Genomic DNA, 27,296 nt, shown 5'->3' with positions numbered 1-27,296 from the left:
TTGTTATGTGCATAGTTTTGTATAAGCCTTGCAAAGGAGAAAATATAATCTAAAGAAATGGTGTTTTCGTAATTAATCTGTTTCAGCAGTGCAACACAAATGCAATATTTTGGAAAATGCAAAATATGTATTTATGTAACAGTCCTAAAAGAAAAGTAACTTATTTTGAGACATTTTAAATGAAATGCATTATACAAATGCAACTATTTATATTCTCAAAATATTTTTGTTCATCTGATGACTGAGCTGAAATCTCTAAACCTATTTTCAAACTTTTCTGCTAATTCTTGCTCATTCCCTCTCTTTTTTCTGTGCGTCTTGCTTTCTCTGAAGGCAGGGAATAGTCAGGTAAGCATAATATATATGTGCACTTAGCTGTCCTAAAACACAGCAAGGCTATAATGCATCAAGTATGAATTTACTTGTTTTTTATTAAACAGTGACATTGAAACATTCAAACTTTTATTCTTGCTCTCTCCATTCTGATTCTCTACAGAAGGTAAGATAGGCACATTTCCAAAAAAAGGAAACACCATTTTATGGGAAATAAAAACAGAAAATGCTCGGAATGCTCAGCTGGACTGGCAGCATCTATTGAGAGAGAAAGAGTGTTAGCAATTCAGGTCATAACTAATGAAAAGTCATTGACCTGAAAAGTTAACTCTTTCTCTCTCCAAAGGTGCTGCCTGACCTGCTGAGTATTCCCAGCATTTCTGTTTATATTTCGGATTTCCAGCATCCACATATATTTTGCTTTTCCTATCACTTTAAAGGTGTTATTCAGATTTTATGATTTCAGATTTTCTTGATTTCTCCGTAATGTCTCATGGTTTTACAGCAAGGTTTACAACAAAAAGTAAGGATGTTATGCTTCAGTTATACAGAGCATTGGTGAGACCGCATCATGAATACTATGTGCAGCTTTGGTCTCCCTATTTAAGGAAGGGTGTAAATGCATTGGAGGCAGTTCAGATGAGGTTTACCAGACTGACACCTGGAATGAGCGGGTTGTCTTATGAAGAAAGATTAGACAGACTGGGCTTGTTTCCACTGGAGTTTGGAAGAGTGGGGGCTGATTTGATTGAAGGATATAAGATCCTGAACAGTATTGACAAGGTGGATGTGGAAATGATGTTTCCTCTTGTGGGTGAGTCTAGAAGTAGGGGGCACTGTTTTAAAATTAGGGGTCACCCTTATGGGACAGAGATGAGGAGAAATGCGATTTTGGAACTCTGCCTTAGAAGGCAGTGGAGGTGGGGGTCATTGAATATTTTTATGGCAGAGGTAGGTAGATTCTTGTTAGACAAGGGAATCGAAGGTTATCAGGGCAGGTGGGAATGTAGAATTCAAAACACAAACAGACCAGCCATGATCTGATTGAATGGTGGAGCAGGCTTGAGGGGCTGAATAGCCTACTTTTGCTCCTATTTCGTATGTTTGTATATTCGTATGTTAATTTCCATCTCAGCTTTAAATTGTCTACATTGTTTAATGATGCAGCCCTAGCAAACCACAAGTCATTAAATATCCTCTTGCTGTCTTCCATCAAAACAGAGCTGTGAAGGGAAGCTAGAATTAGCTCTGGTCGCATGTGGATAGTCCCGAATGAAATTTTTCCTTGTGGAAGGATCTTGCATAGCTGTTTTGATCCAAGCTACATGAGCCCAGCTTCGGCATAGCTTCAGAGCAATCAGGCAGTTCTGACTAATTTTATAATCTGTCCCAGCCGCTACTGTAGCATTCTGACTAGCCCTAAGTATCTGATGATGTATATTTATATCTAGTAATATAGCATGACTCAGGCCTGAATATATTGGGACTACCTATAGCTGCTGTTTTAGAAACTTTCTTTCCAGCAGCCTGGGCTGAAATTGAACCCAAATCCCTGAGGTTAATGATCCATTTACCTTAAACATGCCAACTATAAGTTATACTTTTAGCTCCTCAGATCTTCTATCAGTGTATTCAGTTGTATATAAATGTAATATCACTGCTAGCTTCATCTTTACTTCTGTTATTAACTCTTGTCGGTGCATTACTTTTGCCCGTGCAAAGAAATGTAGTCATCCTAATATTATCTGTGCAAAAGTCGCTATCCATATGAGGGAACCAACAAGAGGGAAAAACACGCTTGACCTCATCCTCACCAGCCTGCCTGCCACAGATGCATCTGTCCATGACAGTGTCGGTAGGAGTGACCACTGTGGAGACGAAGTCCCGCCTTCACATTGAGGATACCCTCCATCGGGTTGCGTGGCATTACTACCGTGCTAAGTGGGATAGATTTTGAACAGATCTAGCAATTCAAGATGGGGCATCCATGAGGCACTGTGGGCCATCAGCAGCAGCAGCAGAATTGGACTCGAGCACAATCTGTAGCCTCATAGCCCGGCATATCCCCCACTCTACCTATTACCATCAAGCCAGGGGATCAACACTGGTTCAATGAAGAGTGCAGGAGGGCATGCCATGAGCAGTGCCAGGCATTCCTAAAAATGAGGTGTCAACCTGTTGAAGCTATCACACTGGACTATTTGCGTGCCAAACAACATAAGCTGCAAGTGATAGACAAAGCTAAGCGATCCCACAACCAACAGATCAGATCTAATCTTTGCAGTCCTGCCGCATCCAGTCGTGAATGGTGGTGGAAAATAAAACAACTCACTGGAGGAGGAGGCTGCACATGTATCCCCATCCTCAATGATGGAGGAGCCCAGCACATCAGCGCAAAAGATAAGGCATTTACTACAATCTTCAGCCAGAAGTGCCAAGTGGATGATCTATCTCGGCCTCCTCCAGAGGGCCACAGCATCACAGATGCCAGTCTTCAGCCAATTCAATTCACTCCATGTGATATCAAGAAATGGTTGAAGGCACTGGATACTGCAAAGACTATGGGCCCTGACAATATTCTGGTAATAGTACTGAAGACTTGTGCTCCAGAACTTGCCACGCCCCTAACCAAGCTATTCCAGCTATAACACTGGCATCTACTTGGCTATGTGGAAAATTGCCCAGGTATGTCCTGTACACAAAAAGCAGGGCAAATCCAACCTGGCCAATCACCGCCCCATCAGTCTACTCTTGATCATCAGGAAAGTAATGGAAGGTGTCATCAACAGTGCTATTAAGCGGCACTTTCTTAGCAATAACCTGCTCACTGACACTCAGTTTGGGTTCTGCCTGGGCCACTTAGCTCCTGACCTCATTACAGCCTTGGTTCAAACATGGACAAAAGAGCTGAACTGCCGAGGTGAGGTGAGAGTGACTGCCCTTGACATCAAGGCAGCATTTGACCAAGTATGGCATCAAAGAGTCCTAGCAAAACTGGAGTCAATGGGAATCGGGGGAGGGGGGGAAACTCTTCACTAGTTGGAGTCATGCCTAGCACAATGGAAGATGGTTGTGGTTGTTGGAGGTCAGTCATCTCAGCTCCAGGACATTGCTGCAGAAGTTCCTCAGGGTAGTGTCCTCAGCCCAGCCATTTTCAGCTGCTTCATCAATGACCTTCCTCCATCATAAGTTCAGAAGTGGAGATGTTCACTGATGATTGCACAATGTTCAGCACCATTCGCAATTCCTCAGATACTGAAGCAATCCATATCCAAATGCAGCAAGACCTGGATGATATCCAGGCTTGGGTTGACAAATGGCAAGTAACATTCGTGCCACATAAGTGTCAGGCAATGACCATCTCCAACAAGAGAGAATCCAGCCATCACCCCTTTATGGTCAATGGCATTACCATCACTGAATTCCCCACTATCAACATCCTGGGGGTTACCATTGATCAGAAACTGAACTGGATTAGCCATATAAATACTGTGGCTACAAGAGCAGGTCAGAGGCTAGGAATTGTGTGACGAGTAACTCACTTCCTGACTCCCCAAGGCCTGTCTACCATCTACAAGGATTGTGATAGAATATTCACCACTTGCCTGCATGAGTGCAGCTCCCACAACACTCAAGGAGCTTGACACTGTTCAGGACAGAGCAGCTCACTTGATTGGTACCACATCCACAAACATTCACTCTCTCCACCACTGAAACAGTAGCAGCAGTGTGTACCATCTACAAGATGGTACTGCAGGAATTCACCAAGGCTCCTTCGACAGCACCTTCCAAACCCACGAACAGTACCATCTAGAAGGATAGAGGCAGCAGATAGATGGGAACGCCACCACCTGGAAGTTCTCCTCCAAGTCACTTGCCATCCTGACTTGGAAATATATCGCAGTTCCTTCACTGTCGCTGGGTTAAAATCCTGGAACTCTCTCCCTAACAGCATTGTGGGTGTACCTACACCACATTGGACTGCAGCGGTTCAAGAAGGCAGCTCACTATCACCTTCTCATGGGCAACTAGGGATGAGCAATAAATGCTGGCCATTCATCTCATTGCTGTTTGTGGTACTTTGTGTGCCCAAATTGATTGCTGCATTTACATACAAAATGACCATAACTACATTTGAAAATTTACTGACTGTGAAGTGCTTTAGGATGTCCTGAGGATGTAAAAGGCTCTATTCAAATGCAAGATTTTTCTTTTCATTAGTATTATATTATTGAAAACTTTATAGATATTTATGTACAGTAGAGAGATGATATTGCTATTTCTGGAATAGTCTTTGTTATACTAGCTGTTCCTTGGAACTTCAATCATTGTCTTATCATCTTCGCAGGCTCAGAGCATTTCTTTGGTTATCTGTGGTTCTTAGTTTTATTGCAATTCCTTCAATAGTTTAACTTCTAAGCTTTGCGAGTTAACTCATTTGCATTGCTCTTTCTGTGGTCATAGGCAAAGGCGTATTTATTAACTTTTTTTAATCATGATGTCCTATGCCTTGACTCCTCTGTGGCTGATAAATGTTCTTTGCTAAAGTACACATGCTTTTGTACGGTTTAATCCTCTTGACTCGGTGTTGCTAATGCAAAATAAGCAATTCATTTCCCTGAAATGTAACTAATACATAAAGTTCTATTTCACTGAAATGCAATTCTGTCCAGAATTTTTCCCTTGTCAGGTGGGCTCGGCAGGAGTGGGTGGGGGTGGTCGGGAAGCCAACCGCCGCTTGCGCTCGTTCCACTCTGCGATTTCACGCGGGCAGACCAATTAGGGCCCGCCCTGCGTGGATCGTGAGCGGAAGCGCTCAGAGTTCCCTGTGTGGGTGGGTGAGGGGGGGGTAGAGGGAGAGCGGGCCTGGCGCGCAAAAGAGCGCTTCAATCTCCTTGAGGCACAGAAATGCCTCAGAGACTGAAGCGCTGTTTTAAAAAATTATTAAAGACAGTAAAATAAATTTTAAATGTCCTGTTATGTGACTTGTGGATGAGGTTTCCTAAAAAATGTCAAGGCTGCTTGGCCTATTTGTCTGCCCGCCAAGGTCGGACAGGCAGCATTAATTTGATTTTAAATTAGCTCATTTTAATGATCTTAATGGGCCCTTCAATTATTGGTGAGCATGCAGCTGACTCCGGCATGTGCCTGCCGAACAAAATATCACACGAGTGCGCGATGATGTTGGGACACACCCCTGATGTCACCACGCGTCATATTACATTCGAGCGTGTCAGATGTGCACCCGCACACCGAACGTGAAAATCTCTGTTTTTCATCTTGCCCTGCCAGCAATGCAATAGGTCAAATCATTTGCACAGGATAAGTAGCTCATTTTTTGCCACAGAAGAGCAAATTTGAATAATGTCAATTTACCTCTGATTCCAATTGAACTTACAATAAGTTGGAATGTTTTGGTGCTGCAAATGAGATGGGATCTGTTTGTCAGAACTGAACGTGCTTATTACTATAAAACTGTCTGAAAGTATATTACATCTGACATTTGCAGTGGGGAAACCTGCCATGAATAGCCAAGGCATTGCTAGAGAAGTTTAAAGACTATGTACTTTTGTTATAAATGGGTCAATAACATTAAACAGTAAAGTTTCATTCACCTTCCACAGTGTACCGGCCATTGAAAAATCATTGACATTTATAGTATAGAAGGAGGACACTTGACCCATTGGAAGTAATTTTAACCACCGCTGCCCTGGGTAGGCTGGGGCAGGTGTCCATGTGCACCAGTCCATACACATTAATTAAACACTGCTACTGGGCTCTCTCTGGTCTAAAAGGTAAACTCACCGTTCAATGTATTAACACAGGCATTCAGAATAGAAAGTCTCATGGTCGATGGATGGTCTGTGATGAGAAAGCTGATGTAGGATGGTTAGGATGCTACAGTCGACTATATGCCCATCAGCTAGACAAGAGAAATATCAGTTAGGGTTCCCTCACTAGGTTGCTATCAAAGTCACCTTTTGATAAGTGAATGTTGGTGAATGTCAATGGAAAGCAAGGTTCAACTAGGCCGTGATTTCTTCCATGGCCAAATAGCCTGTAACCCCTACTGCCTAGACTCTCTTGATCGGGCTGCAAGCACTGCCATTGGAATCATACTGTGGGAAGTGTCAATGCTTTGGGAGAAAATTGAAAAGAAACAAACACTATTGCCTGACAGCTTCCATAGAAGATGCTGTTTTTGGCACACTGATCCTTAAACTAAGCTTTTCCATCAGTAGCCTGTCTGTCTTATTTTGGCATTGCTATGATGTAGACCTAATCCTAATCTTAATGTAGCATGTTTGGTGAGGATCAAAGTTCAGTTACCTGCATTTGCTGTGGTCTTCATTATTTGATTGTGGCTTATAGAGTTAGCTGCCACCTTAGCTGCAACTGTTTTTAATTTCTGTAGGTACCAAATATATTTACAAGGTAGTTCATTGTTTGCATCCAAAAGCAAAACCACAGTCACCATTTTATTGTGGCCATGGGTTAGTTCTCAGCTCTTTTTCCATTATGATGACTATAAATGTGATTTTATAATTATTATGTATACAACATTGCTTTACTCAACAGTCATGAGAGTAATTTTAGTGACAAAAGCAAAACTCTTGCATACGCAATTTTTCTGGTGTTGCCAAATCTGTTGCTGTGATTTAAACAGAACAAGTTTCATACAGTTGGAATCAGGTTATATTCAATTGAAAGCAGTCCTGCTATATTAATGAGATATATGGAAGTTGATTCACGATTCTATTTTCTCCAAGACTGAGGGCCTCCTCAAATACATTTTTCTCCCTTATCTTCAAAACTAAATGCAAGGAACTCATTGAATTTTTCCTCTCAAAAACTGAGACCATCCACTAGTTGCCTTTAACTCTGGCCCATTGTGTGCTTCCCTTTCCCTATTCTACCATTGGTGATAGGGCGTTCAGCCATCTCTCAAAATCCTCACCTATAGCCCCCTGGCTCCCTCTCCACCTTCAGCCAAGCTAAATCTCTTCATCTCTGAAATGCTCGTCATGTTTTTTGATATTAAAGACACTATGTAAATGCAAATTACATAAGAAAATCTGCTGTAATTGAGATGAATACCTCATTGGTTAAAGTATGCGTGACACATATGTAAACTTGTCTACATCTTGATTAATACATTTACAATATAATGAGAAAATGCAGAGGTTAAACTTTCTTTTCCGTATTAACAAATATGAAGTATTATCTCCATGTTTTCTGGCAACAACAATGTATCCAATGTTGTGAAAAAGCATGCAAACAAATAATAACTATTGCTCTTGTCTTGATTGCTGCTGTCAAGGGGGTCAAGGTAATTATTTTTTACAAATGATTATAGCTTACAAAAATGTTTTGTGCATTGTGTATTTATGAAGATTCACTCTCAAATGCCATAAGTGAATTTTATAAATGATGAACATAAGTGCATTCTGCCACAACTGAACAGGAGAGTAATGTAAAAGTATTACTATTTTTATATAATCCAAGCATGCCTAATACAAAGGTACTGTATGTTTCCCAACTAATTTTTGATAATATGGCTGTATTATAACTAATTTAAACTTATAGCCTCCCATTTCAAGATCACACCAGTTTAATCTAAACTCCAGTCTAGACCAACCTGATTTGGATATTCTGAATTTAATATAATAGAGTTCCATGCTAGACTAACATTTTTAAGTTATAATTTAAGTTACATGTTCCATTGCTGTGTCATTGCTTGAACATTATGTATTTTGTAATACCTTGAAATTTAAGTAGAAATTTTGTGTAGAAATTTGTTACATATGTACTCTTAACTCTTCAATTTGAGTACATGTTTTCTGTAACCATCATTGTGAGTCCCACATGTTGTGTTGCCTCTTTGGTGCCAGGGTTAAAGGATATCATGGACATAGTGCAGAATATTCTGTTTGGGGAATGCAGTGAGTCAGAAGTTGTGGTGCACATTAGTATCAGTGACATAGAGAGGGCAAGTATTGAGGTCCTACCATCATGTTTTCAAGAGCTAAGGAGGAAGTTTAAAAAGCAGGACTGCACAGGTTGTAATATCTACATTGCTCCCAATCCTACATGCTAGTGAGAGTAGAAATAGTAAGATAGGGAGGATCAATGTATGGTTTGTGGCATGATGCAGGGGAGGGCTTCAGATTCTTAGGACATTGGGACCAGTTCTGGGGCAGAAGGCACTTATTCAGAAGGGACAGGTTGCGTCTCAGAGGACTGGGAACCAACTTGCTTGCGGCAAGGCTCACTAACATGGCCAGGGAGGGTTTAAACTAAAATGGCAGGAGGAATGGGAATTAACGTTTAATTAGAAAAGGGAATAAAGTGCATAAATGAGTGAAGGTTCTGGATGGTACTAGAGAAGAAAGTAGTGATATGAACCTTGTAGACACCAATAATTTTTAAAACAAATTTGAACTTCCTGTTAATAGCTGAAAGAATGACATCAAGATTTTACATTTAAGATCTTTACTGTAACAAATGACTCTTCACTAAACATTACTTCCTTTGTGTGGACAACTTATACTATAAACTACAGAAAGGAACATTCTGTTAGTTAGCCAGTCCTCCCTCCATGCTAATATATTACTCCCAACACCATGGGCTCAGCAGGTAATAGGTAAGGCAAATGGAATGTTGGCCTTTATTTAAAAGGGAATGGAGTATAAAAATAAGGAAGTCTTGCCAACAGTTATTAAGTAGCCTTATGTGTGGTACCTTATTGAATGGCTTTTGGAAATCCAAATATATTACATCCACTGGTTCCCCTTTATCTAAAGAAGACAGAGTTGGGATAAGGGGGGCATTTTCAGGATGGCAACCTGTAACTAGTGGAGTGCCACATGGATCAGTGCTGGGACAACAATTGTTTACAATACATATTAATGACTTGGATGAGAGAAATGAATGTACCATTGCCAAGTTTGTGGATGACACTAAAATAGGTGGGAAGGCAAGTGGTAAGGATGACACAAAGAGTCTACAGAGGGATATAGACAGGTTAACTGAGTGGGCAAAAATATGGTAGATGGTGTATAATGTGACTGAAGAAAGCTGCAGCACAGAGGGATTTAGGGGTCCTCGTGCATGAATCCCAAAAAGTAGCATACAAGTTCAGCAGGTAATGGGTAAGGCAAATGGAATGTTGACCTTTATTTCAAAGAGAATGGAGCATAAAAATAGGAAAGTCTTGCTAAACCTATACAAGACACTAGTTATCTAGACACCTAGAATACTGTGAACGATTTTGGTCCCCTTATCTCATTGGAGGGATTTTCTTAGGAGGAGAGGTTGAGTAGGTTGGGCCTGTACTCATTGGAGTTTAGAAGAATGAGAGGCGACTTTATTGAAACATATAAGATTCTTAGGGGGCTCGACAAGGTAGATGCTGAGAGGTTGTTTCCCCTTGTGGGAGACCCCAGGACCAGAGAGCATAATCTCAAAGTGAGGGGTCACCCCTTTAAGACAGAGATGAGGAGGAATTTCTTCTGAGGGTTGTTAATCTGTGGAATTCTTTACCACAGAGGGCTGTAGAGACTGGGTCAATAAATATATTCAAGGCTGAGGAGGACAGATTTTTAATCAGGAAAGGAATCAAGGGTTATGGGGGAAAAGTCAGGAAAGTGGAGTTGAGGATTATCAGATCAGCCATAATCTCATTGAATGACAGAGTACACTCGATGGTCTGAATGGTCTACTTCTGCTCCTACGTCTTATGGTCATTATCTATCTCTCTCTCTCTCTTTCATTCTTTTCCTATTGACCTTCCCCCTCTCAAAGCCCATCTCTTTGGAAATATGAATCACATGGGCCTTGTATCCAGGCTGAAATAGCAATTGGCTGTCTTCTAGATGTCCCCCACCCCCACCGCTGCCCCACACACACACAAACTATATTCTATCTTGGAATTAAATAAGAAGTTTAAAGTGTAACACATGATATTCCTAACACCTCCCTGGGACTTGGAGACTATCCATCCACTGTCGGCACTGCTGCTTGGGTCATTGTTTGGAGGTGTGAATATCTTGTACCTTCTTTCTAGTAAAGCATCCTGGGGCTACGATTAACCTTAAACAGCCAAGCCTCCGAGACTTTTTGTCAGCAAAATTAAGAACAGGTCACATAACTACTTCATTTCTCCATTTTACCTTTTTTTTACCTTAAAAACAGAACAATTTTATAAAACCTTGCATTTTGTAACAGTGTTTGTAGCATTTTGTGTACATCAGCATCAAACCCAAATTTAGAATAATTACACTTTTGACATTATCTTGCTTTAGTATTGCAAATATACAATTCTGTTCTGTAAGCCACAACAAAAGTTTTGTGGGAAGGGTTTATCTGGTAATTGGCACAATAGACTGCAGTAATGTTTAGCATGTTTTATGTACAAAAGGCATCCAGTGGGAGAAGTCACACATTGTATCTTCAGGAAAAATGTGTTGTACATTCAGATGATACTATCGTCTAAGTAACATTTTCCCCTGTCATTTACCTCATCAGTCATAACATTGGTTGCTACCTTAGCCAAAATATTTTTTTTTTCAATGAAGCTGGCAGCATATCTTTCTTTTCAGAGAGTTTGCAAAAGTTTATTTAATTAACAGCACATAAGCATGGCATTGTTTGAAGTATCACCTGCAAAGCGCATACAATGATTAAACTAAGATGTCAAAAGTGTGATTTGCAGGTGCAGATTTACATTGCAACAGCTTAACAAGGCTTCAAGAGTTCATCTGGCTGAATATGACTATATTGCAGTTCTGGGGTTGGCAATAGTAAATCTCTTTACATATGTGTTTGTAACTGATGCAAACTGAAAAAAGTAACATTACAGGCTAGGTTTTTCTAATGATTTCTACAATCAAAATTATTATCTCAACCAATAAGCAGACTTTGCTGTATCACATCAAGTTATTTGGCTTTGCAATATATTAGGGCTACACTCAAATGTCATTCAAAATTTGTCTCCTTGCAGGATCCATTCCAAATTTCACAGAATGTGATTTTCACGCTTTTAGTTCAATTCTATGTACTGTAGATTCTTTTGTATGGGTAAACCTTTAAATTAGAAAGTCTAGTGTCTGATAAACATTCACTTTGGAGCAGGGAAAGGCAATATCTTCCAATTTTAATATTTTTTAAAAAAGACTTTTAGTTTTGCTTTGGCCATTTTATCTTAAACTCAATTTGTCCATAGCATTTGAGGAAAAAGTTCTGTAGCTACCATGTTTTTATGGTTTCTCCTGTTGGATGACTGCAATTCCCTTCGTTGGATTACTTTCATCAATAGATCTAGGAATACTTCACTAAAGTAGATATTTTTTCACGCAATACATTTTGTTGCAATGCATTTTTTGTCATTTCTTGATGCATCTCCAGCTGAGGAAAAGTGTAAGTGCTTTGAGTTGTTGGTGTACAAATAAGGCTTTTAATGGAATGGGTGACAGACGGGCTTTTCTTATTCACAGTTCTTTGTTTCAGACCACCTGTTAGTAGGGCACTGCCTCAGCCTGAGAAACTACAAACAAATAACGTTGGGAAGAAAAAGAAACCCATTGAGGTAAATGGTTGAAGATTTGATTTTGGAAAGAATTATGCACGCTTAACCTAGATTTCTCAGCTCACTGAAATCCTGAGGAGAACTTTGAAGAAACATGTTTAGGGAGCTCCCATTGTTAAAAATATAGTTGAATGGAACAAGCCACTGGTGGTGGGGGCAGTGGATGCAGGGTTGGAGTGGCACTCGGATGTTGCTGCAGGAATTAAAAGTCTGCAACAGCTTCTAAAGAGCACCATTGCCAAAATTGTTTGGCCAGGACATTTACAATGTTTGCAATTAAAGAATACCTCTGTGCTCTAAAGGAGGTTGGAGAGCCCTGAGATTCTGCAAAAGGAAAGGTAAAATGTTGTACTTCTGCATAAAATAAAGGAGAGAAGGGAAGCTTCTTGCATGGAACAATGTGCACACCAAGGAAAACAGTAATGCAGGAGGGAGCAATACAGTGAGTACCAATATGACTGCCCCAAGCGTAACTGCTTAATATGAGAAAAAGTCTTAATAAGCTTGCTCGGAGATGCAAGGGAGCTAATTCCAGATTTCCACAACCATTTGTGTGAAAAAATTGTTCCATGATTTCAGTCCCAAATGGCCTAGCTGTAATTTTATTTTCACCTCCAGAGGAAGCAGATTATTTACATTTGCCATATTGGATCTTGAATATTTTAAACATTTCCATTAGATTGCATAACCCCAACCACCTTCCAAACTCAAGGAAATACAAGTCAAGTTTATGCAACTTCTTGTCATCATTTAGCTGTTTAACATCAAAAAAAATAAATGAAAGTGAAGGGTTTCTTTTTTGGAAATATGCAAGCTTTAAAATCACTTCCATCTTTGTAGTAACACAGTTAGCAATCGTCTCCATCTGGCTATACACTAACACAATTTTGAAAGGGCAGAAATTGTGGGCACCTCATTTATGTGTGACCATTTAAATATGGGTGGGGACTTCTGGCCATTGGAAACATCAGTAGAAATGGGTTCAGTGTAACAGCCATTGGGGATTCAATGACATTCCTCATTCACCCAATTAGTCCTACAAAATTGGGCAAAAGGCAGTAGGCAACTGTGTGTAAAGCTTTGTTATATCTATGCAAATCATTCTATCTGGCTAATGTTCTAGTCTAAATATCCATTTTATGCTTGGCTTTCCAGAAAAATCAGTGTTAATGGGACTAAGGTATACATTATACTCTGAAATGTTGTTCTTTGTATATCCAGGTACAATTTTCTGGTAATTTATTTTCCATTTATTTGGTAGGACCTCACCCTGGCATTGGCATTTGGATATCGTGGTAATGACTGTCGAAACAATGTACATTATTTAAATGATGGTGCTGATATAATTTATCACACAGCATCGGTTGGAATTGTCCACAACATTGCCACAGGTACAATATTAATTATCTACTCAAAATATTTTCATACTAAACATTTGCAGTTGCTTTTTAAAAATAAATGTTTATTTATTGAAAAATATGCATTCAAATATGATGCAGGTGGGTGGAAGTATCATAGTGCTGCCATTTTAGTCTGTTTTTAAGAGCTCTATACAAGACCTCATAAGAGCAAATAATGTTGTATTTTAGAGTATTGCTGAGAAAAAAGAGACATGTCAAAGCTTTTTGTCCTGCACTCATCAGGACGCCTCGCAAGAATACTGATATAAGGGAAAAACAATTTATACTGTATGTGAAGAGAGTGCTAATTATTTGACAAGTGGACTCTGGTAGAGGCGGTGCCATGGAGAATGCACCAGTGATGGTGACTGACAATTAACTGAGAAGCATTGTTTGAAATTTCCACTTGCCAACCTGCTGCTGTGATTTAAACAGAACAAGTTTCACTCAGTTGGGATACTCAAGTTCTGTACTACCAAACGACTATTTACTATTAGTTCTTTGACTGGATGAGTTGGTTGGATCCTAGAAGGCAGTGTGACGCAAAGCAGGAGCAGGGAAGGCAGATTACTGTGTGACTTTCAAATGCTAGTACTACAGTCTCCCCACTTACACCATTCCCATTTATCCCCGAATCAGGCAAATGCCATTATCCTAGATGTCAGTCACAAAGTTGCTACTTAAACCATATTAGCCATGCCAGCTATTTTGGATACTTTAGCAACTATTCACACCTTGTTCGAAGTGTAATTGCCTGTCATTAACTATTGAAATTTTAATAACTGAAATGAACCCTATTTTACACTTTACCTCTCTTTGGTTGTCTGATATTGTAGGAAAAGCTGTAAGGATTTTATGTAGATCATTATCATGGGTTGTAAAAATTCCCCAAGATTTTGCTGGACAAGGTCTGTCTGGAATCTTTGAGGCACACAACTCACATTGAAGCAGAATATAGCTCCATATGGGCAAATCACGTAACACCGATGCACCCTTATAAGGGATTGTGTATTATAAAACACCAGATACCTACACCTCTGAACACCTGACATCCACCCTATGTTTGAAATTAATAGTCTGGTCTTGCGGTATTGAGGCAATTCCCAGGGAAGTTCCAGGGAGAGCAAGGTGGATGTCCTAGATGCCTCTGGAAATGTGGGCAACCCATATCTGATATGTAAATGAAGCATGTTGCCTCCAACCCCATTTTGTCCTTTAGGATGAGCAGCACTGGTTGCCAGCAGCTGCAATCCTGGTGTGATTGCTGGGACTGTCAGCCCATAGTGCTGAAGAAATTCTTCAGGAATTCTGCCCAGTGGGGGATAGTGATGGGGGATGTTCCCCCTTAGGCTGTGCACTCACGTAGCAACCCAGGGGTTCCCATACATGTCAAGCACAGGTCAATCTATTACTGTGCGCGTGCGATCACACAAAAAAATTTAAAGGGTCCATGCACTTAAATGAATAGGCTGTAACAAACAAGATTAGAAGATTGGAAAAACTCAGCAGGTCTGGCCTCATGACCCTTCGACAGAACTTGAGTTCGAGTCCAAGAAAGAGTTGAAATATAAGCTGGTTTAAGGTGTGTGGGGGGGGGGGAGAGGGGGAAAGAGAGAGAGAAGTGGAGGGGGTTGGTGTGGTTGTAGGGACAAACAAGCACTGATGGAAGCAGATCATCAAAAGATGTCACAAACAACAGAACAAAAGAACACATAGGTGTTAAATTGGTGATATTATCTAAACGAATGTGCTAATTAAGAATGGATGGTAGGGCACTCAAGGTATAGCTCTAGTGGGGGTGGGGAGAGCATAAAAGATTTAAAAATAATGGAAATAGGTGGGAAAAGAAAAATCTATATAATTTATTGGAAAAAAACAAAAGGAAGGGGGAAACAGAAAGGGGGTGGGGATGGAGGAGGGAGCTTAAGACCTAAAGTTGTTGAATTCAATATTCAGTCCGGAAGGCTGTAAAGTGCCTAATCGGAAGATGAGGTGTTGTTCCTCCAGTTTGCGTTGGGCTTCGCTGGAACAATGCAGCAAGCCAAGGACAGACATGTGGGCAAGAGAGCAGGGTGGAGTGTTAAAATGGCAAGCGACAGGGAGGTTTGGGTCATTCTTGCGGACAGACTGCAGGTGTTCTGCAAAGCAGTCGCCCAGTTTACGTTTGGTCTCTCCAATGTAGAGGAGACCACATTGGGAGCAACAAATGCAGTAGACTAAGTTGGGGGAAATGCAAGTGAAACGCTGCTTCACTTGAAAGGAGTGTTTGGGCCCTTGGACGGTGAGGAGAGAGGAAGTCAAGGGGCAGGTGTTGCATCTTTTGCATGGGCATGGGGTGGTGCCATAGGAGGGGGTTGAGGAGTAGGGGGTGATGGAGGAGTGGACCAGGGTGTCCCGGAGGGAGCGATCCCTACGGAATGCCGATGGGGGGGGGGTGAAGGGAAGATGTGTTTGGTGGTGGCATCATGCTGGAGTTGGCGGAAATGGCGGAGGAAGTTCCTTTTGAATGCGGAGGCTGGTGGGGTGATAAGTGAGGACAAGGAGGACCCTATCATGTTTCTGGTAGGGAGGAGAAGGCGTGAGGGCGGATGCGCGGGTGATGGGCTGGACACGGTTGAGGTCCCTGTCAACGACCGTGGGTGGAAAACCTCGGTTAAGGAAGAAGGAGGACATGTCAGAGGAACTGTTTTTGAAGGTAGCATCATCGGAACAAATGCGACGGAGGCGAAGGAACTGAGAGAATGGGATGGAGTCCTTACAGGAAGCGGGGTGTGAGGAGCTGTAGTCGAGGTAGCTGTGTGAGTCGGTGGGTTTGTAATGGATATTGGTGGACAGTCTAATCACCAGAGATTGAGACAGAGAGGTCAAGGAAGGGAAGGGAAGTGTCAGAGATGGACCACGTGAAAATGATGGAGGGTTGGAGATTGGAAGCAAAATTAATAAATTTTTCCAAGTCCCGACGAGAGCATGAAGCAGCACCAAAGTAATCATCGATGTACTGGAGAAAGAGTTGTGGAAGGGGGCCGGAGTAGGACCGGAACAAGGAATGTTCCACATACCCCATAAAGAGACAGGCATAGCTGGGGCCCATGCGGGTACCAATAGCCACACCTTTTATTTGGAGGAAGTGAGAAGAGTTGAAGGAGAAATTGTTCAGCGTGAGAACAAGTTCAGCCAGACGGAGGAGAGTAGTGGTGGATGGGGATTGTTCGGGCCTCTGTTCGAGGAAGAAGCTAAGGGCCCTCAGACCATCCTGGTGGGGGATGGAAGTGTAGAGGGATTGGACGTCCATGGTGAAGAGGAAGCGATTGGGGCCAGGGAACTGGAAATTGTTGATGTGACGTAAGGTGTCAGAGGAATCACGGATGTAGGTGGGAAGGGACTGGACAAGGGGAGAGAGAAGGGAGTCAAGATAACGAGAAATGAGTTCTGTGGGGCAGGAGCAAGCTGAGACGATTGGTCTACCGGGGCAGTTCTGTTTGTGGATTTTGGGTAGGAGATAGAAGCGGGCTGTCCGAGGTTGGGCGACTATCAGGTTGGAAGCTGTGGGAGGAAGATCCCCAGAGGAGATGAGGTCAGTGACAGTCCTGGAAACAATGGCTTGATGTTCAGTGGTGGGGTCATGGTCCAGGGAGAGGTAGGAGGAAGTGTCTGCGAGTTGACGCTCAGCCTCCGTGAGGTAAAGGTCAGTGCGCCAGACAACAAGAGCACCACCCTTGTCAGCGGGTTTGATGACAATGTCAGGGTTGGACCTGAGAGAATGGAGTGCAGTAGGTTCAGAGAGAGAGAGAGAGATTAGAATGGGTGAGAGGAGCAGAGAAATTGAGACGACTAATGTCGCGCCGACAGTTCACAATGAAAAGATAAGGAGAAGGTAAGAATCCAGAGGGAGGGGTCCAGGTGGAGGGAGAATATTGGAGGTGGGTGAAAGGATCCGTTGAATGGGGAGAGGACTCCTGCCCAGAGAAGTGAGCCCGGAGACGAAGGCGGCGGAAGAAGAGTTCAGCATCATGCCGAGCCCGAAATTCATTGAGGTGAGGGCGTAAGGGTATGAAACTAAGTCCTTTGCTGAGCACTGAACGTTCAGCATCGGAGAGGGGAAGGTCAGGGTGTATAGTGAATACACGGCTGGGGCTGGGATTGGAAGATGGGGTGGGGACGGAGGAACAGGCAGGGGTGGAGGGTCCTAGATGGATGTTGGTGTCGATGAGTTGTTGGAGCTTGCGTTCCTTAGCACTTGAGAGAAAGAGAAAAAGTTTCTTGTTGAGGCGTCAGATGAGCCGAAGAATAAAATGAAACTGGGGGCACGCGCAGCTTTGAGAAAGGGTACAGCGGTGCTGCTGGAGGGAGAGGTCGAGTGTGTTCATATAGCGGCGCATGGCACTGAGTGTGGATTTCAGAATGTGACGGGAACAGCAGTCCAAGACACGTTTTATGTCCCAGACATACCTGTAATCCTGGGTGGGTTCGAAACATGAGGGGTGGAATTTCAATTGAAATCCATGTGGGGTAAGTCAGAGACGGAGACAGTCACTGAGAAAGGAGATATGGCTGTGAAAGCGGGTTTTAGTAAACATCTTGTCAAACACCAGGAGGGAAATGGAAAGCAACAAAGGTGAGCAAGGCAAAAGAGAGATACGGAAATCTTGTCGCAGAGAAGAACAGAACTTCTTCAAGGAGGTAGGCATTTCTTGAAGAGCAGTGGCAGTCAATTAAACACAGATAAAAACAAAAATAAAAACAAAAAAACTGCGGATGCTGGAAATTCAAAACAAAAACAGAATTACCTGGAAAAACTCAGCAGGTCTGGCAGCATCGGCGGAGAAGAAAAGAGTTGACGTTTCGAGTCCTCATGACCCTTCGACAGAACTTGAGTTCCAGTCCAAGAAAGAGTTGAAATATAAGCTGGTTTAAGGTGTGTGGCGGGGGGCGGGGGGGGAAGAGAGAGAGAGAAGTGGAGGGGGTTGGTGTGATTATAGGGACAAACAAGCACTGATAGAAGCAGATCATCAAAAGATGTCACAAACAACAGAACAAAAGAACACATAGGTGTTAAGTTGGTGATATTATCTAAACGAATGTGCTAATTAAGAATGGTTGGTAGGGCACTCAAGGTATAGCACTAGTGGGGGTGGGGAGAGCATAAAAGATTTAAAAATAATGGAAATAGGTGGGAAAAGAAAAATCTATATAATTTATTGGAAAAAAACAAAAGGAAGGGGGAAACAGAAAGTGGGTGGGGATGGAGGAGGGAGCTTAAGACCTAAAGTTGTTGAATTCAATATTCAGTCCAGAAGGCTGTAAAGTGCCTAGTCGGAAGATGAGGTGTTGTTCCTCCAGTTTGCGTTGGGCTTCACTGGAACAATGCAGCAAGCCAAGGACAGACATGTGGGCAAGAGAGCAGGGTGGAGTGTTAAAATGGCAAGCGACAGGGAGGTTTGGGTCATTCTTGCAGACAGACCGCAGGTGTTCTGCAAAGCGGTCGCCCAGTTTACGTTTGGTCTTTCCAATGTAGAGGAGACCACATTGGGAGCAACGAATGCAGTAGACTAAGTTGGGGGAAATCCTCTGGGGACCTTCCTCCCACAGCTTCCAACCTGATAGTCACCCAACCTCGGACAGCCCGCTTCCATCTCCTACCCAAAATCCACAAACAGAACTGCCCCGGTAGACCGATCGTCTCAGCTTGCTCCTGCCCCACAGAACTCATTTCTCGTTATCTTGACTCCCTTCTCTCTCCCCTTGTCCAGTTCCTTCCCACCTACATCCGTGATTCCTCTGACACCTTACGTCACATCAACAATTTCTAGTTCCCTGGCCCCAATCGCTTCCTCTTCACCATGGACGTCCAATCCCTCTACACCTCCATCCTCCACCAGGATGGTCTGAGGGCCCTTAGCTTTTTCCTCGAACAGAGGCCCGAACAATCCCCATCCACCACTACTCTCCTCCGTCTGGCTGAACTTGTTCTCACGCTGAACAATTTCTCCTTCAACTCTTCTCACTTCCTCCAAATAAAAGGTGTGGCTATGGGTACCCGCATGGGCCCCAGCTATGCCTGTCTCTTTATGGGGTATGTGGAACATTCCTTGTTCCAGTCCTACTCCGGCCCCCTTCCACAACTCTTTCTCCGGTACATCAATGATTACTTCGGTGCTGCTTCATGCTTTCGTCGGGACTTGGAAAAATTTATTAATTTTGCTTCCAATCTCCAACCCTCCATCATTTTCACGTGGTCCATCTCTGACACTTCCCTTCCCTTCCTTGACCTCTCTGTCTCAATCTCTGGTGATTAGACTGTCCACCAATATCCATTACAAACCCACCGACTCCCACAGCTAACTCGACTACAGCTCCTCACATCCTGCTTCCTGTAAGGACTCCATCCCATTCTCTCAGTTCCTTCGCCTCCGTCGCATCTGTTCCGATGATGCTACCTTTAAAAACAGTTCCTCTGACATGTCCTCCTTCTTCCTTAACCGAGGTTTTCCACCCACGGTCGTTGACAGGGCCCTCAACCGTGTCCGGCCCATCTCCCGCGCATCTGCCCTCACGCCTTCTCCTCCCTCCCAGAAACATGATAGGGTCCCCCTTGTCCTCACTTATCACCCCACCAGCCTCCGCATTCAAAGGATCATCCTCCGCCAACTCCAGCATGATGCCACCACCAAACACATCTTCCCTTCACCCACCTATCTACATTCCGTAGGGATCGCTCCCTCCGGGACACCTTGGTCCACTCCTCCATCACCCCCTACTCCTCTACCCCCTCCTATGGCACCATCCCATGCCCACGCAAAAGATGCAACACCTGCCCCTTGACTTCCTCTCTCCTCACCGTCCAAGGGCCCAAACACTCCTTTCAAGTGAAGCAGCATTTCACTTGCATTTCCCCCAACTTAGTCTACTGCATTCGTTGCTCCCAATGTGGTCTCCTCTACATTGGAGAGACCAAACGTAAACTGGGCGACCGCTTTGCAGAACACCTGCAGTCTGTCCGCAAGAATGACCCAAACCTCCCTGTCGCTTGCCATTTTAACACTCCACCCTGCTCTCTTGCCCTCATGTCTATCCTTGGCTTGCTGCATTGTTCCAGTGAAGCCCAACGCAAACTGGAGGAACAACACCTCATCTTCCGATTAGGCACTTTACAACCTTCCGGACTGAATATTGAATTCAACAACTTTAGGTCTTAAGCTCCCTCCTCCATCCCCACCTCCTTTCTGTTTCCCCCTTCCTTTTGTTTTTTTCCAATAAATTATATAGATTTTTCTTTTCCCACCTATTTCCATTATTTTTAAATATTTTAAAATCTTTTATGCTTTCCCCACCCCCACTAGTGCTATACCTTGAGTGCCCTACCATCCATTCTTAATTAGCACATTCGTTTAGATAATATCACCAATTTAACACCTATGTGTTCTTTTGTTCTGTTGTTTGTGACATCTTTTGATGATCTGCATCTATCAGTGCTTGTTTGTCCCTACAACCACACCAACCCCCTCCACTTCTCTCTCTCTTTCCCTCTCTCCGCCCCCCACACACACCTTAAACCAGCTTATATTTCAACTCTTTCTTGGACTCGAACTCAAGTTCTGTCGAAGGGTCATGAGGACTCGAAATGTCAACTCTTTTCTTCTCCGCCGATGCTGCCAGACCTGCTGAGTTTTTCCAGGTAATTCTGTTTTTGTTTTGAATTTCCAGCATCCGCAGTTTTTTTTTAAGATTAGAAGATTGTTGTGTGGGAGATTTGGTTGATGCCTTTTTTTTCTTTTACAAGAGAAGAGTCATCAGAATTAGTGCATGGAACCCTCATGGTAACTATAGTGCCGCTTTAAATCTGTGAAAATCTTGCAACATCACAATGTAGTGCAGTTAGGCTTCAATGTATTGGTCACTGAGAGGAATCCTTGATGTGTAGATAAAATTTTAATATTGGCGTGAGCTGGAGATGGAAGATGTGTGAAAGACAGATGGGTTCCCAGCAGGTTCCAATATCAAAACAAGGAAAGTTGCATTGATGTCTCAGCAAAAGTAAAACTTCACGCAAGTCAAAACAACATGTTTATTACTCAGTTACACTAATTCTGTTGTGAAAGAAAAACTGCAGAGGTTGAAAATAGTTTTTTTTTCCTGTTATGTACAGACAGCATATTCAGGACTAGGAGGGAAAAAAACTAAGGGAGTAACTAAGAGATAAAAACAAAAAAACTGCGGATGCTGAAAATCCAAAACAAAAACAGAATTACCTGGAAAAACTCAGCAGGTCTGGCAGCATCGGCGGAGAAGAAAAGAGTTGACGTTTCGAGCCCTCATGACCCTTCGACGAAGGACTCGAAACATCAACTCTTTTCTTCTCCGCCGATGCTGCCAGACCTGCTGAGTTTTTCCAGGTAATTCTGTTTTTGTTCAAGGGAGTAACTAAGATGTTTTGCATCCTGTACAATGAGTGAGCCTGACCAAAATAGTGCAGTGGTAGTACTTAAAAGACCAGTGTTCCTAAGTTAATTTTTTTTCTACTTATAAAGTCTTACGTTTTTATTGTGTTTGTAATGATGTTAGCTTTTGAGAAAAATTCGAATTAACGTCTTCTTTCGCTTGCAATTTACTTTAGGTTTTCAGTCTTTTTATCTTGAACACACAGATGACATCCTGTGTTTAACTGTTAACCAGCATCCCAAATTTCAAAAGATAATAGCAACAGGACAAGTCGGTATGTATGAAAGTGGCATGGAGAATATATCAGAAACTGATCTGCTCCTGTGTTTTCCATCAGATGAGATGTGAGGCAAATATCTGAACATCAGATTATGTTATAACCTTGTTGATCTATATTCAAGGCAGTAGTTTCCCTTGGAAGATTATCACATTTTGTACAATAAAATTAATTTAAAGGTACAATACCACAAGCTTATGTTAACATTTAGTCAAACCATGCACAAATTTTCTTTTGTTGTCAGTTTTTTTTTAAGTATCCTTTACAAGTTTTTTGACTAGTTCAGCTGCTTTGGAATGTGTTGACTTTCCTTCCACACATTCCAGATATGATATATAGAATCAGCCATACTACAAAAATCCATACTACAGTACTGTAGCTACCACAGGGGAAATAAAATGTAAAAAAATACTCATGATGAAAAAATGAATTCACAATTTGATCTGTGTAATGGCATTAGTTATAAAAATTGCAGCTGCATACAGAATTATGTCTGTCTTAACAGCCAAAACGACATACAAAACCGCAGCAAAATACCTTCTAACATTGAAGGTGTATCTTTGGCCTTGGGGCAGGATTTTACATCCCATGGCAGGCGCGCGCCTGATTCGATCGGGCGTAAAATAGCACGCAGTGACGCAGGCGAGCGTCCCAATGTCATCGCGCATTCACGCAATTGAGAGTTGGGTGGGGCGAGGCTTCCAACAGTAATTAAAAATATATATATAATTTTGGACATCATTTTTAATATGTCCCTGTTCATGTGACTAAGTCACATGGGACATGTTTCTCTCCTTTGTGAAATCTTTATTTTTGTTTCTACAATTCTTCAGCTTCCTTAGGCAGCTCAGTGCCATTAGGGAGCTTTCAGTGCACGCTCCTCCGCACATGGGAGACTTTTACACTTCCACTCCTCCTGCACCCCCACCTGGCAGCGCTGAGCTTCTCAGCGCACTTTTCACCCTTGCTGCCCATTAATTGGCCAGCCAGTGTGAAATTGTAGTCGGGGGCCAATTGCGGGCAGCAGGACGTTTCCCGGCTGCTCCTGGACCTGCCCATTTCACCACCTGATGACTGGAAAATCCTGCCCTTAATATATTCCTATGCTCCCAACGCAGATTTCCTCCAATTCCTAGCAAAAATAAACATGCTTGGTGCCCCCTCCCCCTTTCCTTTCCTCTCCCTACTCCACTCCCCCCCCCTCTTACTTCCTCCTTAACCACTAATTTCCCCCTCCCCACCACATTTCCTCTCTCTATGTTCCTTCTCCTTGTTGCCTTTCCTTCTCTCCTCCCTTCCCCCTTCCTTTCCTGTCCCTCACCCCTCCCCTTTCCCTCCCTGCAATTTTCTAATTTTCTCCAACATTACAACTCTCAGGTATTTGTGCTTCCCCAATTCTGGCCACTTGTCCATCACTGATTTTAATCGATCAACCATTGGCAACACCTTCAGCTGCCAAAGCCCAAGGCAGTGCAATTGACACCCTAAACTCCTTCATCTCTCTATCTCTCTATCTCTCTAAAATGATTTGTTATGACATAGCAGATGATGTGTGCCAGGTGGATCAAATCCACGAGGGAAACTTGATCACATGATCACAACGATTTTGCAATTTGTATTTTATTTTGAGATGTGTGCACTGAATTCAGTAGTAATAAGTCCACCAAGACTCTAGAGATTTTTTACAGAACTAAATTAAACCTTTATTAGCAAAAGAAAAGATTTCAAGCACATACATGGGTCAACAAATTACTACTATAATAACTCCTAAACCCACTAATTAATCTGGCTTCCAGTTCCACCCCCGTTATGGCAACGGTAAAAAAGTAGACTTAAACAGATCCATGCAAGTCAACACAATATCTTGGACAGTAGAACAGTAGAATTCAAAGTGACTTTTCCCAGCTTCTGTAGACAGCAGCTTAATGCACAAATACTGAGGCTTTTCACACTTCTGGTAGATCTGACAATGCCTTTCTCCCTGACACACAGGCCAGCATCTGCCGGTCAGCGAGCGGGGGTGGTGCCCACTCGCCGACGCGTAAAATTACGCGGGGTGACGTCGGCTGTGCATCGCGACATCACCTCACGTCATTTAGATTTTCACTTTGGCAGGCGTGCATCCAACTCGGATGCGCACCCCTTGACCTGTCAATGGCCTATTAAGGCCATTAAAAAACCAATTGAATTCATTAATAGACCTGCCCATCCAACCTTAAGGTTGGCGGGCAGGCCAGGAGCCCAGGCGGGCTTGTGAAAAAACATGAAACCTCATCCATGATGAGGTTTAATGAGTGATTTTAAAAATGCAGAATATTTTACAATAAAAGTTATGGACGTGTCCCAGCTCATGTGACAGTGAGGGGACATGGCAGGGAATTTTTTTTCTAATCTTTACTGAAAGTTTTAAATCGGTGCCTCAGGGAGATCTGTGCGCTCTTTTGCGTGCATGTACGAAAGAGCGTACTCCCAGTTGAGGGAATACCCCCTCCCCTCGCCCACACACAGGGAGCACATAGCGCTTCCTGGCACACGTCACACTGGGCAGGCCTAAATTGGCCCGCCCACGTAAAATGGTGGCACAGCCCCAATCGGGGGTGCCGATCGGAAGCGCGCCCACTCCCGCACTCCTCCCCCTGCGCCCCCCCCCCCCCCCCCCCCCCCCCCCCCAACCAACTGGGGAGATGATGTTGCCCATAGCCTTTTCTCCTTTATACATGTTTCTCCCTTTTAATGCAAATTCCATTGTTCCCATATGTCTTTGAAACTTTACCTTTCTTATAATATAAATCTATTCATGGTGCTAATATTGTCATTTATCTTTGGGAAAAATAAACACACTGCTTGGCCTAGCTTCTTTGGTTAGGATTAACATACTACCATCTCTTTGAAATTTAAACTGTCCTGATTTATCTAAAAATGCAAATTCTCCTCACCTCACATTCTAAAACTTCAGCCGTGTTTACGTATTTGACATTTCAAACCTAGCTTCTTTTGATGAATCAAAGCGTCCAGACCACCTGTCTCCAATTCAATTAGATCCCACACACAGACACACACATGCACATACACACACAAACACACACACACACAAACAATCCAAACCCCACTATTAACCTACTTTTACAATAAATACCAATAATATTATGAGAATTATTATTCTTTTGTGACAGTTCCTTAAAGGTTCCTTTAACAAGCTATTGGTCATCTGCCCTAAAACCTCTTTCTGAGGCTCAGTGCCAAATTTTGTTTGATAGCACTACTGTGAAGCATTTTGGGACAAAGTGGTATATAAATGCAAGTTGTTGCCAGGAAATCATCCACAATATGGAGATTAATCTGACCTTGGAAAATCACACATGGTTTCGCGGTTCTGTCCCATTACACTTCTGTAGCAACAATTCCACCAAGCCAGACTTAAAAGAAGTAAAAATGCTGCTAGCACTTCATGAGATGTGTCAAACCATTGGGCGTATGGCAATACTAAAACTAACAATTTGTATCAAAATAATTGTTTTAACGTTTGTGTATCACCTGTGTTACACCTGTTGAATGCATTTTCTTCCGTAAACATAACAGCAGGGTACATTAACATGAGCTTTCAATCGTGTAATTTTCAACAAATCTTGTCCCTTGTGATAACTTGTGGAGTTTAATATTTTTATTAGCTCTCTCTTCCTCCTTAACATGTCTACAGGAAGGAAAGAGCCCACATGTATATTGCATCTTTCACATCCTCAGGACGTCTTAAAGCTCTTCATGGCTAATGTATGACTTTGTAAAGTGTTGATGGTTTTATTATATTGACTTTTGCGGCAGCCAATTTGCACAGGGAAGGTTCTACAAACAAAGGAAATAAAGAACCAGATCTATTTTAGTGGTTTTGATTGAAGAGTATATGCTGGCCAAAAGAACGTCAGCTGCTCCTCATCACGTAGTGTTGTGACATATTCTACCTCTACCTGAACAGGTGCTTGGGTTTACCATCTCACCCTGAAGGCAGTACCTCCAACAATGCAACACTGCCTCAGTACTGCACACAAGTGTCAAACTAAAGTATGTGTTGATGTCCTGGAGTGAGGGTTGAGTTTGTAAACTTGTAGTTTAGAGAAAAATGTGCTAGAATTGAGCCAAGCTGTCATTTCATTTTGCTTCTCTATATGTACTTTTTTTTAAAAAAAGATTCCTATCAATAAATGTCCTTCACCACCTTATGTCATTAATTTATTTCCATTTATGATGTAATAGATGCTATTCAAGTCACTGAACTTTGCATCCATATGTTTCCTTCATCTCCATATTGAGACAGGCTGAATTCACACCTGATTGTTCATTTCTCTGATTAAAATTTTTTTTGTTGATATTCATCTAGAATTTCTAAACAGGAAGAATTCATATTTGGGTTATTTGTTGCAAACTTTTAAGCAAATTTATGAAGAATTCATTTTTGATTTCATTGCAAATATTAAGTGCCCCACTTCACCCCCAACTTTAAAACTTATAACAATTATTTCCTTCATCACAATATTAAGATGAGCTACATCTGCTGTAATATCTTTTCAATTCAGGAAGCTGTCCGATGAATCACACCACTATCTTTCTATTATATTGCTTCAGCATTGCCTTAAATTTTTCTTTGAAGCTCTTCAGAGTAGCAGAAGCAGAATTTACCTGTCCTGTTAGCTGTTGTTTCTAACAATGTTTGTAGTCCTCCTCTTCCTCCACCAAAAAGACCATCTCAATTTTCAAGAAGGCAGTTCAGCAGGATCTTCTGGTCCCGAGTAATTTAAACAGGCATTCTGAGCATTTTATTAAGCTTTTGTAAATGCTTCTCTTTTTCTCATTGCACAGCTGGATTATCTGCGCGTTTTACAAGTGATTTGGCTGGTTAGTTGCTAAATGAGAAATGAGAATTATCACAAGTGCAGCAAGATTGGCCATTTTACAAATATTATCACATCATACAAAGTTGGTAGCAGTAAAATTGGGACCGCTCTTTTTCTTTTGATGGCAACTGTGAAACACAGCTAAATGTGAGATTATTAATTCAGATAGACATATTCCCTACAGGTGTACAACAACAATTTGTGTTTATTCCAATGTCTGCTGGCCTAGCTGTAGAGCATAAGAACATTTTTTAAGAAGAGCTGATAGGCCATTTGGTCCTTTGAACCTGCTCAGCCATACTTTTGTTGAATGGCAGATCTTCTACCTCAATTCCACCTTCCCACATTATTCCCATATCCCTCAAGTCTCTTTA

General features: G+C 42.3%; 1 protein-coding gene across 4 annotated transcripts in view; it reads left to right on the top strand.

Moving 5' to 3' along the window:
• eml5 (EMAP like 5) overlaps positions 1 to 27,296 on the top strand; it is a 192,310-nt gene that overhangs the window by 137,425 nt on the left and 27,589 nt on the right. For 2 of the 4 annotated variants that reach the window (XM_041214377.1, XM_041214374.1), the window contains exons 28-30: positions 11,842 to 11,920; positions 13,182 to 13,311; positions 21,935 to 22,033. In XM_041214377.1, the coding sequence (XP_041070311.1) occupies positions 11,842 to 11,920; positions 13,182 to 13,311; positions 21,935 to 22,033 (308 nt within the window). Of the gene's footprint in view, positions 1 to 333; positions 349 to 7,654; positions 7,664 to 11,841; positions 11,921 to 13,181; positions 13,312 to 21,934; positions 22,034 to 27,296 lie in introns of all 4 variants that reach the window. The other 2 variants (XM_041214376.1, XM_041214375.1) reach the window with 2 other exon arrangements.

This window comes from Carcharodon carcharias, chromosome 20, assembly GCF_017639515.1.
Source record: "Carcharodon carcharias isolate sCarCar2 chromosome 20, sCarCar2.pri, whole genome shotgun sequence".
In the NCBI taxonomy this organism is placed as follows: domain Eukaryota; kingdom Metazoa; phylum Chordata; class Chondrichthyes; order Lamniformes; family Lamnidae; genus Carcharodon; species Carcharodon carcharias.
Note: the sequence above shows the minus strand (reverse complement) of the source record. Positions and strands in the feature narration are given on the sequence as shown.